General features: G+C 30.2%; 1 protein-coding gene and 1 long non-coding RNA gene across 3 annotated transcripts in view; both read right to left on the reverse strand.

The window, feature by feature from the left end:
- Nucleotides 1-16,861, reverse strand: part of LOC142327604 (uncharacterized) — a 571,970-nt gene that overhangs the window by 219,672 nt on the left and 335,437 nt on the right. The window lies entirely within an intron of this gene.
- On the reverse strand, nt 16,241-16,834 carry LOC142327722 (uncharacterized). The gene has a single exon (XM_075371008.1). It carries the CDS (start codon nt 16,832-16,834, stop codon nt 16,241-16,243), a length of 594 nt encoding a protein of 197 aa, XP_075227123.1.

Consider the following 16,861-nt stretch of genomic DNA (forward strand, 5'->3'; position numbering starts at 1 on the left):
TATCATTTTTCATAAAAATGTTAACATACTTTTATAAAGCACATTATTTACTAAAATAAATAACATTTTAATTTAAATTGTTTTATTATTTAAAAAAAAAAAATATACCGATAAAATAATGCAATTTTTTCGTAAAATTTTGCTTGTTGAGAAATTAAGAAATTATCCTTTTCTTTATAATTTTAGCTCGATTAAAGTAATCGCAGACAAAGGAGACTTTCTATGAATGGTTATACATTTAAATGCCTTTCTTATAGTACAGGTAAATAACTAGCTTATTTTTGGAATCAAACGTGATTACATATTCGAACACGTTAATTACACTTTAATTACATATTCGAGATATTTTCTAATCATGAAGGAATCACAACAAGATACTATTACTGTTTTACCTCGACAATGTCCGTTATCCACTTTTTAAGAGCTTTTTTTCATAAATTGACTCTTAATGTACTATGAAAAATAAGGAATGTTCTCAAATTTTTTTAAATGTCTACAAAATCTAATTCTGTTTTGATTTCAATAGATAACTCTTTTAACCTTATTGACAACAGAACCTTCAAATTACTTTTATAAAACTAAAATATTAATGGGTAGGTATAGTTGGTTAAATTTTTAGGATATTGCTTGAATTTATAAATGTACCTAGATGTCTGTAGTCTGTAGGTTTACATCTATTGAGAATCTTTCTACTGTATTTATGATTTCACATGTTTTGGAATCTGTTACGTTCCAGTAAACGATGCATACAATTTAAAAAAAAAAAAACAAAAAACTAAACAGTAAATTCTACAATTTTTACTAGTCAACTTTTGAAATATTAAATAAAAATTCTATGTATAAGGAGGAATAAGTAAACCATATTTTTTTTTGATTGGGGGTTTTTAAAGCTCGATTTTTGCTATAGGTTCTTCGTTTAATATTTTAACAATTTTAAAATGTATTCAAATTTTATTTGTATGCAAATATTACAACTGAGGGATACAAATGAGAAGATTTATAATTAGTAAATTTTAAATATATTAATTGGTTACAATTAAAAAAAAAAATTTCTTTTGCTTTTTTTAAGTGTGCAATTTAATATTTTATAAAAACAATTGCGGTGATTTTACCTTTCTTTTTATCTTAAATTTAATAAGAGGTGAAATTAAAACTTAAAATACACGATTGCCAAAAAAACATTGCTGAAACATTGCTCTTGCAATGTGACAAGTTGTGCGGGTGACGAGTTTGTATATAGTATACATTTTTTTTAAAAAGTTTTTTAATTTAAAATACAGCCTACAAAACTCCCGGTAACTTAAGGGCTCCAACGCGAGGTCATTCATTTAAATCGGTTCAGCCATTGAGCTGCTACGGTGGAACATACATACATACATCCTAAGTACATTATACTCCTTTTTGTGCTGTCATGTAAAAATTGTATGGGGTTTGATTATTTTGGCTGTCAATATTAATTGTCAAAAAGTTAAAATAATATACCTTCAGGAAAAAGAAGTAGAAACTTCATTTGATAAGCCTTTTAATAAGATTAAAATAAAGGAAATTCTTTTTTAAAACATACTTTTAAAATAATTTTGTTCTCAACATATGTGTAAATTTTTCTTTTTCGCGAGACTACAATAAAAAACAAGGGGCGCGACCTCAGTATATTTTGTACCTTTCAAAGGTACCTTATCAAAGGTGTTGTTACCGTTCATCCAAAGAGATTTACTACATATTTATTGTATACTGAAGCTATCATTTACACTGCATCAAAATCTTCGATATATTTAAATAATTTATGAAGATGTTGAATATGAAAAAGCGCGACCCACACTTTTATACGAAAATAACTTTATACGTACTATTTTGTTGAAAACAAAATTATCTTCTGTTTATGCTTACTGGATAATTCATTTTTTAAGTTATTGTAAAAGAAGCATATTTAAAAAGTTTTGTTGAAACATTTTAATACAACCACTAATGCTACCTAGATCGATGCAAGTTATGGTTATTTCAGAGAATCTTGGAAACTTGTGCGCATGTGTACTACTACTCTCCACCTTGTAATTATAAGCATGTAATAATTTTGAATTATTCTAGTTGGAAAAACTGTTAGATTTGCTGTGTACTTGAACAGTTCTGATTTTAGTTTTTTACATTCCTTCACACAATGATATACCGATAATTATTAGGAATCATTTGACAACTATTTCATTAATATTGGAGCAGCATTATTCTTAAATAATAATAAATTCCCAGTAGTTAAATATTTCTTTAGAAAAGTCCTAAATTGTTCTCTTAAAATTGGATTCCTAATATCGAGCTTTAATTTAGTATACTCTTTTTACAAGTAAACTGTATTTACAGTGAAAAAATAAACAACACTAGGTTATCATTTAAGAATCTTATTTATTTTGAAAATTATAATTGCGGCATACATTTGTTAGATTGCCTGTTAATAAAAAAATATTATACATAATTATTACTACATTTTAATTTTTTTTACTGTATTAAACTATTACAGAACTGCGCAAGAATATAGACGTTTCGTTACCTACATTCTCACTATTTCGCAATCAGAAACGCACTCAATAGGTTCAATCAAACGTATCTTGACCAGTAGGCAACACAAGCATCAAGTTTCACAACTCGCTAACCACTGTGACTCGCTGCATAAGCGCATACGTAAAGTACACTGGTACACAGTCAACATTTTGTGATCATGCTGTCTGTTGTAGTTTAGTGTAAGTAAAGAATTACTCAACAATTTTCAGAAAATTTTCACGTGCACAACTTCAGGTCCACACCTGCAGAGTATCTAAATTTCAATGAATTTATCTAGTAGTTTTGAAGATTTTCGAGCCACACAATTTATATTTCGTACTCCTCATACCTCAAAACGTAAAGAAAATTCATTTTTTGCCTCCTTCACCATACAATAGAAAGTAAAGCTGTACTTTTCTTTGAATAGCTTGTACAAATGAAATTAAAAAGTAGTTTTAATTAAAACGCCTATAAAGTAAGGATTTCCCTTGTGGGAGTATTCAGGTCATTATTCAGATCATATAGAATGCACATCTTTGCCAGATTGCTATACTTGATAAAAATATCCCAGATGAAGAATATACTGAACATACACATAAGAACATACACATAATCCTACGTGCCCAACGTGCTACCCGATTGCTCATACTGTTTACGAAATTATCTCGAAACAAAATTAGTGGTGTTCATATAGTAATATAGAATGTAGTAACACCACATATATATGAGAGGTGATAAGTACATCTCTTTTTACATGGATGAATTAGGGTTTACGGTTTACGTTTTAGTAATCATTAACATTAATTAATAATTGTTTGAATATCTTTCGAATTCAGATAGTCAATTTTAAGTGATATTCGAAGGTTGAATTCGATTTGAGTATGTAGCCGTACTCGTAAATCTTTGTAACTTTCTGTCTTAGATTCACATTGACTACGATCGTAAATTCTAACAGTTTTACAAATTCTTGTGACCTCGCAGACCTAGGTATTATGTTAATATCAATACGAAATTTGAACGTCGAATCTATGCCGGTTATTTGGATGGCTTACCCTGATGGAACTTCTTAGTTCAGGATATAAAAATCTACAGGTGCTACATTGTTCACTTGAGGTTGAGTTCTCACGGGTCATCGCCATATAATAATACAATGACATTAAATTTAATAACACATTACAACTTCCTGAAGAACCGGTATCGATATCAAAATCGAGAGAAATCATAGTATTAGACCGTCGCGTTACACGCAAATATGCAAAAATTCTTGGCATTACACTCTCAATATTCCTCAAATCGTCAAAATGTTTTTAAATACGTAATTTTATTATCAAACTAATTTACTTTTACTTCTGTTACGATAATAAAAGAAATTGTTGTTCTATAGACATTTGACAAACAATTTAGTAAATAATGTAACTGCCTGAAAAAGTCGATATTAAAATAAACAACTTATATTGACAATGATAATTGATCTAGGCAGTGACATTAAATTTAGTAAAGGCAGTTCTAGGTTATTTATTTATCAATGTCTTACAGAAGTTAAAAAACTTTTAAAGACGTTTAGAGACGAAGAAAAGTATGGAATTGTCTTAGGTTATATGGTTTGTGGGGGAGGGGTGAAAGTTAATTCTCTTTACATTTTGACGTATCAGGGGTACGAAAGTACCATTTAATTAAAAAATCGGTTTTCCTTTAAAATCTTGCAGCTTAAAAATCTACAAAACGACTACATCAATTTTGTTAAAATTTAGGTATTCTATAAATGTATGTCGTAAGTTGTGAATGTGAAAATTTAATGGAGATGAATAGTTCTTGAGTTACACTCAATGTCAACAACAAATAACATAACCTCAATTTGAGGTCATGTTGAGTGTGTAGTGGTGCATTTTTCATACGCGCTTATGCAGTATCTCTTGAGATACTGCATAAGATACTGAGATACTGCAGTGAGAGAGTTGAAAATATTTTTTATTAAATTAAAAAAAAATTATAGTAGCGTAGTAAACAAAATAAAATAACGACTACGTTCATTAGCCCGGTGGAAATTAGTAGCGTGAGACTTCCGCACGAAATGCCGAGACACTATTTACTCAGCCAAAGAGATCGCCATTTTTCCCCTCATCAAATCTGTATTTAAATAAATGAATATAATTTGGTACGTATTAATAAAAAGGTAAAAATAATTGAAACAGGCTAAATTAGATTAGCACACGTATAAAATGAATAAATTATTTAATAAAACAGAATTTTAATTATTATAAAAGCTATTTGGTAACGACAAAGGCTCTTGGCGTGTCAATCGAACTGCTCGCGCTCACTCAATGGAGAGTGTTCGGCTGTAGCCGAATGTGCGTTAACTACTCCCCCGAAAAAGTAGGATATTCTAGGAAAAATAAATTCTTAACCAATATGCTTTAATAAGTACGTTAAAGTGGTCATCTGCTCTGTTAACATGAGAGAGATGGTCATATAATTTGAACCAGCTGGTTGATAAATTAAGAAGATATGCTTAGAGATATCCAATACATATATCTCCTCTTCTCCTAAATTACAGAACTTCTTTTACATATGGGTTTAATAATTAAAGTAACGCGAAAAGACTAACCGTTCTATCATACATATACATTTATTTATTAAAAAATTAAAATCATTAAAGATAAATCGAGAAGCTGGATTTTGTTCAACTAAATAAAATTTCAAAATTTTTAACACGTTTTTATCTTAGGAGTGAAATCAATCTATAAACTAAACGATTTTTTTTTATGAATTCTAGAGATATAAAATAATCACACTCAAGTCCGGTCACAGTATTAAATTTATGTCAACGGATATTGGAAAATATAAAATTGTTCGAGAAAACTATTCATACGTCATTTCAAGTATAGTTTGAAACATAAGAACGTACAGAGTTGTTACGAAAGATACGCAGCGTTCTAACGAATTGAGTGTTATTAAAAGCGATTTAGAAAAATTGGAGCATGAAATTGCATTAAACATAAATTGTTTAAAAAAAGAAACATTTTCACTTTTTATTGATTTAGAACCAAAGAATGACACTGTAAATTTCATAAAATATTACGCGCTTAAATCACGTGCCGACCTTGTGTGTTAGATTTAAAGCACCAATCAAAATGAAAAATATTTTACAACAGGATCATGATATGTAAATGTGGCAGTGATCATAAAACTATTGCAGCATTAAAAAACGCAGTTATTTAGTAGCTAAGAATGTAAACAATGGAAGTTACTATTCAGCCAGCTTTAGACCTTGTAAAATCTGCTAACTATAAAAAATAGATAATGTGATTTCCGGTGATTCTAATTTTTTTATTTCCTCTAAATTTGAAAGAATTCTTGAATACGAGAATCCGTTATTAGTTTCAGGATTTAACATAATTAAGATTAATTATACTTAAAACGATGGGAGAAATTCACATTTGGCTAGAAAAAACAAGAAAATTTTCCTATTCCTTGGATTTAAATATTCCTTAGATTTCCTATTCCTTGCGATAAGTGATGTAACGTTTTACAGATTGTAACATATGATGCAAAAGTTGGACAGAGTAACTGATTTGATAATATAAGCTTTTTAAGAAATAAAATTATATTTCATGCTAACAATATATTTCATGCATGTTATGAAATGCTAACAGTTTGATTGAAAAAAAACAACATAATCGGTTGAAAGAAATTTGACGTAATAATCACTTTAGGAAAAAAAATTACAATACTTTTTTTTACGGAAATTCAGTTTAAAAACCATGCTTCTAGAAACGGTCACAATAGAACACCTGTTATTAAGGATTAACTAAATATTACAAATTAAATAACTAACTATAACGAAGACGAATCTTCAGGTCCCAAAGAGTTCTAGTTGGAAAGATGGTCTCCAATAATTAATAGCGATGTTCATTGTTTTAAGAGAATCAGAGTGAAAGAGAACCTTTTACAGAAACTGTACTGTAGGTACATTTAATAATAGTTGGGAAGGGAGCTCGAAATACCAATACTGGGGGTTAACGCCTGACGGTATCGTTTGATCGGAAGAAAACTTCGGTTAACCGACCGACGTACTGGTCTTTGGATTTAAACATTTTAATTGATGTATTAGACTTTTTGTTGCACAAGACCACAAGACATCCAACACTATTTTCACATATAATCATTCACACTATACTCCAGAAACATGCAATTTTTAACAAACCTTAGCTAAGTCTATTTACCTCAGTTACTAATGCCCTTCTTCGTCAAATTCTAAATGAAAAAGCTGACAACACAGTTGTTGGAATTTCCCGTTACGAAGCTTTCTTCTGATGCATGGTTTACACACAAAACTTAATTTAAAATATTTATCATTTGATTGAAACATATATTTTTTAAATTTAATTTTAATGATTCTAACTAAAGCGCGTGCGCTTACCGTATTTCATTTACGGGGGTGTGGCGGTACTAGCGGTCACTTTAAATACTTAAATACACTTTAAATATTATTCGTTTATTTAATTCTACCCCTCACTTGTGACGTTACAACATAGTAGTCGACTACAGCAGCTGTACATCAATGCTGCAGAAGCGCTCCTTGTAGTAATAGCAGAGCAGAGCGCTCCTTGTAATAATGACGCGTGTACCAAGTTAGTCTCTAGTTTATTTAAAGCATTTTTTGGAGTGAATATGCGATTTTGTAAAAAAAAAATTTCAAAAATTTTTTTTTTAGTTGTTAACAAATGTGCCTAAAAAAAAACAAGACCTTAATCAGGCGAAATCTCGAGATACTGAGGGAGACCTTGATCTACAGCCTCATCTCCTTGATCTTTTTCGTCAAAATCGGTCTAGTAGTTCTGGAGATATAAGGTGATTTAGAGTACGACAAAGAACACGCACACGTACATACGAACATCCGGGAAATTTCTATCCGGTTTTGGGATTTTTGGGTTCTTTAGATGTCAAAACGTAAAGATCCGAAAACCGCGTATGATTATATTGAACCGATTACAATTCTTACCCTTCTAAAGCTACAGCGCTAAACTGAAATAGTAAAAGTAAAGAATTTTCCAATTATTACAATAACCATTTTGATAATTCTTTTTTTTTATTACAATGGTGCAAAATGAATACAATATCGTTGTAATTATGATTTACGTACTGAATTGTAAAATAAGTTTTCACTATTTGTCTTGGACTAACTCTTTACGACTAAGTAGACCGAAAAGTTACTATAGACTAGTACAGAATGGTAGCGTATTGACCCCTTTCATCCGGAGGTCCCGGATCCGAATCCCGGCCTTTTATTTTTCCTGTTTAGCCGCCAATAATTACCTTTCAGATAATACTTCAGAGGATGATATTGTAGGATTGTAAATGAAGTGTAGTCTTGTACAATCTCAATTCAACCATTCCTGAAATATATAGTTAATTGAAATCCAACCACCAAAGAACACCGGTAACTGACTTTACTAGGACGAACGCTGGAACTCTCGACTTCCAAATCAGCTGATTTGGGAAGACGCGTTTACCACTAGGACCAACAGTGGGTTTCGAATCCCGGTCTGGCATGGCATTTTCACACGCTGCAAAACATTCATCTCATCCTCTGAATTAATTGGAAGTTAAAATATATATATATATATATATATAGATATATTGTAGTCCTGCCGTTAAAGCTATTTTATAAAATGATGAAAAAATACTAGCAAATATCGGAGAGAGGCAGTTCCACGGTTCTTTCTTTACCATCTTTGATTCTTAGTGTAAGTCTATCCTTTGCCATTAAGTCTACTGAAATTGTGGCGCCAGTCAGGTTACCTCCTTTTTAAAGCAAATATTATAAGGTAGCACTGACATAATGTACTAGTTATAATCTATTCTGGAGTAAATATTAAGTATCGATTTATTCATTTAATTTAAGAGTAAATTCCTTTTAAAAAAATTGGTAGATCTACATCTGATGTCTTTTGTTAGACTATTACATAATACGTTTAATACTCTAACGTGCCGATTATTGTATATCAATTTCCAACATTTATTCCAAAGTTAATACTATTCTACATAAAAATAATAAATTAACACAGACTTAAAACCAACATTTGATTTTGCAATTAAACAGCAAAAATTAAAACAAAAAATTAAAAAATTAAAAAACACGACTTCCAAAAAAAAAATTGTTATCAAAAATTGCTCTTCAATAAAAGATAATTACTAAATATGAAATATAGTCTTTTTAAATTTAAATTTATTTAAACATATATATATATATATATATATATATATATATATATATATACAAAATGTTTGATAACATTGCTCTTCAATAAAAGATAATTACTAAATATGAAATTAAAAGCGTACGGGTAGCAAATTTTGTATATAGTATATTCTTTTTAAATTTAAATTTATTTAAACATATAAACTTATCGAGAACTTGATCATTAGACAACCTTAAATTACTGTTATTTCTACAACATGAAAAAAATATTTAAATTAAAACTGTCTGAAAATAATATATGAATTTTTCTTTAATGTTCTTTAATTAGTAAGAAGAGCAACACCAACAAATAAGCGCAAGAAGAAAGAACGCGCTTACATAATCGAACATATTCCCGTCATAAAACCATATATATATAATATATATATATATATATATATATAGAGCCTATGACACTCCCGGTAACGTAAGGATTCCAACGCCTCCGCGGAGTCATGTATAGCTGATACCGCGAATTAAATAAATATACCGGTACCTTTCTGAGTATACCGGTACCGTAAGGCTTCCAACGCCTCCGCGGAGTCATGTATTAGCTGCTACCACTAATTAAGTAAGGTCCCTTTCAGTTAATATCATTTAATTTTTTTGAAATTTGAATTTTGAAAATGGGAAAATTGGTTGCGAAGATATAATATTTCCGAATAACCGTGGTCTGTTAGATCGAGGGTGTATCTGATGTATGCAAATGTTAGCTTCCAACCTACTAACAAATACGCCGTTTGAATTCTGAAAATCGGACAATGGCTTGCGTAGATATTATAAGAGCGCCCCATTGCAACTCCCCAGGGACACGGCGTTTGTTATCATCAGTTCATGGTGATTGATCAAGCCTTGCACGAGCTATTGCATCAACTCACCATTCTAGCTTCACACGCAGTCCCCATGGGAAGCCAATTATTATTAAACAGAATTAAAAAAAAAAAATTATTTAATATTATTTTATTAATTTTATTCTATTATCTTTGTAATATTATTAATTCAATTGATTCGAATCTTTCAGGTTAATTCCAGCTCACACAGAGATAGAGACTCACAGTTCATTAATGCAATTCATTAAAGTTTGTGCTTTAACCCGCAAATCTCCACTTATATATATAGACGGGCTACTAGTAGCCCGTCTAGCCAGAGCTTATCCCAGGGTCGCAGAGCTTGCTTTGTTCGCCATTCCTGTGTTGCAAGGGAACGGCGCTTTGGACATCCGCAGAGCTCGCTTCGATCGGCATTCTCGACTACCCAGAGGGCTCCGCCCCCTGGACTCCGCACTGTTCGTTCTCCTAATGATTGTGAGAATAATACTAATGAACAATAATTAATGTATTCAGGCTTTATAGAAACCAGACAATGAAATAAATTTCAAAAGGCAGAATAATAGTAGCTATGGTTACTAAAGTACATACCTTTGACGACGAAAAATTCATAACTTATTTCTTTGCGATTAGACGCAGAAATATAATAAATAAGTAAAAGGATTAATCGTTTTTTTCCTTAATGAATATCTTTAATTTACAACTTCACCCTTCTTGGGCATGAAGAAATAATGAATATTTTTAATATTTTAATCTTCAACGCAGCTAGGACCTCGGTTTGTCGCTTAAAACCTTCCATGGTATAATACATGTACCCAGAAAATTTGAAAGCAATGGATCGGTTGGTTCTTCGATATAAAATATATCTAAAAACGTTCTCAGTAATGCTAAAAGTAATGCATACAAATTTGGTTGCGATTCATCGAGTGGCTTTTTTGTTTATCTCGAACAATCAAAAACCCTCTTCTTTATAAAACAGTATAGAAATAGCCTATGACACTCCCGGTAACGTAAGGATTAGCGGGGTCATATCTAAATCAATTCAGCTGTCGAGCTGCTACTATGGAACAAACATACAAACATACGTACACCCTAAATACGTTACACTCCTTTTTGGGTATTCGTGTAAAAATACGATTTTATTACCAATTTTATATGATTAATGATTTTAAGTAATGTGTTTAGAGGATATGAAGTTAGAATTTTATTCTTAGTTTTTCTTTACTTACCGTAAAATCAAGATAGCGTAGAATATCTCATATAAGGTTAGTGATTAAAAAAACGTTATAAACGTACTATTTTACGCATTAGGTGATAAATTATTTATCTTTTATAAAAATTTATTAAAGTATTTTATTGATGCATTTAAGTATTTTTGCAAATACTCAGGAAATTAATATTAACTGAATTCCTTCATTCGTATGACAGAAATAATTTTTTTTCTTTATTTAGCTTGATGAAATGGCAACATAACTTTTAAGCTTGTACATGGGATGTAGAAGTGGAACTATGCAGTGTATAAAAAATGCCATGCCTGACATGGATACGAACCCGGGACCTCCAGATGAAAGGCCGAGACTCTACCACTCCCCCATGGAGTTCGGCATAAACTTATCAACGTTTTATGATCAAAGTATAGTGGTTGAAAAAATGTGATATTCAACCTCGGATATTTTTCATATTAACAATATACATTAATTCACATCCCAGTAACATATTTTACCAGTTACGTGCATCTTTTGCAAGTTTTACGAATAAGACTAGATAATTTATTTATAGTTAATAGTTTCAATAACGTCACTAACGTGTATTCTACTTTTGCGTATCTTGAACTGTTACGTTATACGCTGAATGATTGCTTATTCATTTTTGTGTAACCTACAATATTCTTAAACACTAAACAAATTTTCAATAATTCAAAATTCCTATAATAACACGTTTTAAAATAATTAAACAGCCATTTTTGGTTAGATTAAAAATAAAAACACTATTCACTATTGAACTTACATGATAATGTAACACTTGTTAAACCGATTTGTAATATTTTTTTAAAGGCCAATTTAGATGGTCATACACGTCCTTCCAATCATGTATCATAACGTAGCGAGCAGCATACGTAAATGATCACGTAAACAGGTAAATGTGCAGCTAAATTATGCATTGATGTATATAATCTTAAATGTAAGTATCTGACCCGGCAATGCTACGCTATTGACAGATTTGAGTATACATATAGACTTAATGAACGCAATTGAAAGTTTGATAAAACATTAAAAAACTGAATATTACGGAAAATTGAACCTTTCGCTTTTTAAAAGTCAGAATGTAAATAAATCCAATTGTCTAAACAACAGCACTACCTATCGGATTTAATTCAAACTACTCTAAACAGAGTAGTCGGTTCAAAGTATCTCTAACTTTCTACTGGTCACATCGAGGATTTCAATAGGTTTAAACCTTCTACGGACAACGTGGACCAATTTGCACAAAAGGACCAATTCGCACAAAAACCGCGCGTAAATCGGTCCAGCAGTTTTTTAGTCTATAGCAAAATATGTTAAATTTCATACCACATGATTGTCTAAAGAGTCATGTCATTCCATGATTTATTTTCTAGCAGTCGTTGGAAGCTCAACAACTATTGTTATTGTTTCGGTATTCCTTGCATTTAGTTTCTCGTTTTTTGTATGCTTTGATTAAATGAGATAGTGAATGAATGTCAAAAACTGGTAGAAATTTTATAAAATGTGTTATTTATGGAACAAAAAAGGTAAAGATTAACCTGGATAAAAGCAATTTAGTGTATAATGAGTTATTTACAAAAATAAAATATGTTAAGATGCAACGATTGAAGTTGCGAAACGTGACTCAGGATGAAATAGCTTTATTTTTTCCTGTTTAGCCTCCGGAATCACCGTAAAGTGTTACTTCAGAGGATGATGTGTATGAATGCAAATGAAGTGTAGTGTAGAGTCCTAGGTCGACCATTGCTGAGATGTATGGTTAATTGAAACCCAACCGCCAAAGAACACCGATATCCAACAATGTAGTGTACAAATCCGTGTAAAACTGCCTTTACTAAGATTTGTACGTTAGAACTCTCGACTTCGAAATCGGCTAATTTGCGATGACGAGTTAACCACTAGACCAGCCCGGTGGGCAGGATAATATAGCTGGAATTTAATATTGCAGCTGCGTATGTTCAATTGAGAATAGTTCTTCCTGTTGCTATATACTTTAAATTATCTCTTAACTAATGTGATGATATTGATACTCTCATACTATATTTTTATGTAATTGTTATTTTTTGTGTAAATACTATTAAGTTTAATAAATTAGTATACAAAATTTATTCATTTTTAACAAATTCTTTCAGTTATTAGATATTAACCGAAATCCCACAATCAGATTTATGTGTAAATATTTTTTTCTTTGCAACAACAATTTAAAAAAATAAATCTTAGTTTTATTATTTTTTTAGAGTGATAAGTCCCAAAGAGATTAATTTGAATTTCTAAATAATCGCTTATTTTTTGAATTATAAGATCGTGTGCATGATGCATGATCGGAAGCATGAGTGGATGACTATCTAAATCGGCTTTAATGTATAATTAGTAAATTTGTGTGATAAATTACATAAAAAATATGAATCGACGGACTTTTGTAGGAAAATCTTATTCAAATTTATATGGCATGATGTAAAAATCTACTAATGATGTAACGACGTATGAATAATCTTAGAAATATCGATAGTAATCATATCGATAATAAATATATTCTTAGGAATGTCAATAGAGCGATTTACTATTGACTAATACCTTTTTTTAACCACCGAGACCACCGTTAGGTACTGCTTCAGAGGATGAGATAGATGATTTGTAGCATGTGTGAAAATGCCATGCCTGACCGGGATTCGAACCCGGGACCTCCAGACGAAAAGCCGAGACGCTACCAATCACGCCACGGAGGCCAGTATCGATTAATACCTAAGAAATACAGATAAATCAATAATTATTTCTTTTTTAAATGGAATGGTCACGAACAACATATAATGGTGTTCATGTCCCTACCGATGTTGTATACTGAGCTGAAATATTTAAGACGAGATATCTCGATTTTTAATGATTTTATAGACGGTGTTACATATGTTGTGCAGAATTCATATTGATCTATTCTACAGAAGACCAGATATCATCTAACGTGTCGCATACATACGAGTATAGGGATAAGTGGGAATATACATGTAGGAAATGTAGGATTCCCACTGTCTCTTCGTACACGCCGGATGGCGAAAAAATTATGTTTTGCCAATTCAAACGGAGTTTCTAAAAGCTTTTTCAACATCATGGTACTCCCACGAAAAGCAGCTGCTTCGATTGCAGCAAGAATTATTTTAATCGGATTAATAGAAAGAAGGTTATGCGCGAACAAATAAAGGAAAATATACTAGTCGAATAGTTAATCTACATATGAAAACAAAATTTAGTATTAATAGACTATGTAGATAATCATTTGTGCTAAACAAACGTAAGTACATCTAGTTGTGAAAATTTCCTTGAGTCGTGCTTGAAAGTTATTCTCGAAGTAGTGTTATTTTAGAAAATATATTTATAAATATTTAAAAATATGCGGTGTAATTCAACGAAGGGAATGAAGATAATTCCAATTACAATTAAGAGCGATTATTTGAAGCAAAACTATAGAACAGTGCACAAAACAACCTGAAAAACTTTATCCAATAACAAAGTAAAAAATAAAGACAAATAAAATAAATGCTATAATATGAAAAAACCTGAGTGGATTACATAGACAATATAATTATCAAACATATGGGGTTAATACTCAAACTAGTATTATTAAGTAACCTAGCCTATTACATTACTGAATTATTATTTTTAATATGTGTTACTTTTTATCTTTCAAGATAAAAAGTAACACATAAGAAATAAGATAAAGTATCAGAAAGAAGTTTTATAAAACAGTGACTGTTCCTATTTTTTGTATGGCAGCGATTCTTGGATGGATAAAAAAAGTGATCGAGCTAGACAGACAAAGGAAATGAAATTCTTTCGATTGGTAAAGGAGTTACATTCGATTTGATCGATTTAAGAAACGAGGATATTTGGATAGAATTGGAGATATTTCTTCTCCCGGTAAAAGAATTAAGAAATATAGACAAGTGGAGTGAACCTCTTAACAGGATACCAGAAGAATGTTTACCTGTCTTAACCAGAAAAATATAGACGCAGGGGAAAGCCAAAGAAGAAATAACAAAGTTAACAGACGTCTAATCCATGAAGGATGAAAATTTTTATAGCAGCAGGTTGACGCCTAGTAAAAGTTTCATAATGACAGATTATTTTGTTTATTGATAGGAAAAACTATTTTTTTTTTAAATATTATATTACTTTTTTTTTTCTTAAAATTAAAATTATTTTTCCTAGGTAAAGAACTTTTTTAATAATTTAAAAATTTTTCTAAGTACATTTTAATTTAAAAATTAATATCAAAAGGGGTGATAATGTTTCTTTATCATATTTGTTAATCATAAAAAAATTGTTTTCGTAACAATTTTTGTTTGCATAAGAATATATCCATGAAATTGAAAAAAAAAACCGTTTACTAAACGTTTTTTATAGGTGAAATTTTTTTTATTATAGAAGATGCTTTTTAATGTAACATAAAAAAAAAAATAAGTTGTTAAAATGCCTAAAATTTATTAATATTAATAAACAAATGACGTTAATTTTTATATTGAGTAAAATTATCTAACTTTCTTAGCTTCATCATAATTAAATTACATGTTGACTTCGGATATATTCCATTTTCAAAAGTAGCTGCACTACTTATAGTGGAGTAGATAATTCAATTCAATATAAAAATTATTACTATCTTAGAAAAAATATACATTTTGATTTTAATGTTAGTTTTATTTTTAATTTTTTAATTATTTATTTAATTATTTTTATTTTTATTTTTTTATTTTTTATCTATTTACAGCATAAATAACTACTGTATATTCAAAGCATACTTTTTAAAGAAGTTAGTTTTAGTTATGTTATGACTGTAGTAATATTAATTAAACTCTTTCTTAATAGTTCCACTTTTAATTTTAAGTAGAAAAATACTTGATTAGGCGTTCTTATAAAAACACATTGTAAAATTTAAATAAAGAAAAAACAAAAGAGTAGAAATAAAAAGGTAAGTTTATTTTGTAACTGTAAATATAATAGTGATGTAAAAATGTGGATCCACCTGAGTGTGTATTAAAAAAATAAAGTAAACATTTTCATTTAATAAATATCTAATAATATTTTACAATTAGTAATAGTAAATATGAAGTCTTTAAAATGAAAAAAGTATGTATATATTCTTGGAAAAGAGAAAAGTTCGTGTAAGATAACTTATGAAGTCGTGAATTCCTAAGTATATAAATTTTTATTGATCTGTAGAAATTAAATAAGTATGTATTTAAAAAAAAGGGACATCATTGACACAATTCGAGAGACGGTGGAAAGACAAATAAGATTACACCACTAGTTACATATAAAGAAAATTACGTTAACAAAACAAAATAAAGGCGTTTTACCTTTATAATATATCGGACATCAGCCGATATATTTGTGTATATAGGATTAATACTTTATCCTTCATCAAGCATTTTCTGAGCAACATATTCAATGTAACATATAAAAGCACCGATATTATACGGTATTGCACCATCGGGATTTTTGATAGTTTTCAAAAACTGAACAGTTGGATATGCTTCTGTATCCGGAAAGTTTTCGTTATCAGGATCTTCGGCCATAGATATCAGTAATCCGAGTAAAATATTAAAGTTTTCGGCAATATTTCCATCGTAGGCAGGACTTACTGTACTTGACCAAAATCGATAATCAAAATATTTTAACATTTTATCCCCATCTGGAAGCCCAAATTTATCCTCATCTTCATCTACAAATGGATCGCATTTTTTCTTATCGTCAGTTTCTTCATCACCTACTTTTGGACCTGGAATTTTCGCTGAATTAGGACTGAATTCGAAATTTGCGCTTTTAACATCAAGATGAGGCATTTCTGCCAACATACCTTTTGGTGCTCCAACTTTAGCTTTTTTCGGCAACTTATGAGGATCTATATAAGATTTTAAAAAATGTCCTGGCCTCGGATTTACTCTCATAACCTTGATAACAGCTGACCCTCTGGCCAACTTTTCTTTCTTTGACATAGCATCCATGCTGAATAATAATTATAACTTGTATAT

The sequence above is a fragment of the Lycorma delicatula genome, chromosome 7 (genome assembly GCF_047948215.1).
Source record: "Lycorma delicatula isolate Av1 chromosome 7, ASM4794821v1, whole genome shotgun sequence".
Taxonomy (NCBI): Eukaryota; Metazoa; Arthropoda; class Insecta; order Hemiptera; family Fulgoridae; genus Lycorma; species Lycorma delicatula.

Bases quoted from the DNA above. Each gene is read 5' to 3' on its own strand.
- LOC142327722 (XM_075371008.1), bottom strand. From the start codon at position 16,834: ATGGATGCTATGTCAAAGAAAGAAAAGTTGGCCAGAGGGTCAGCTGTT.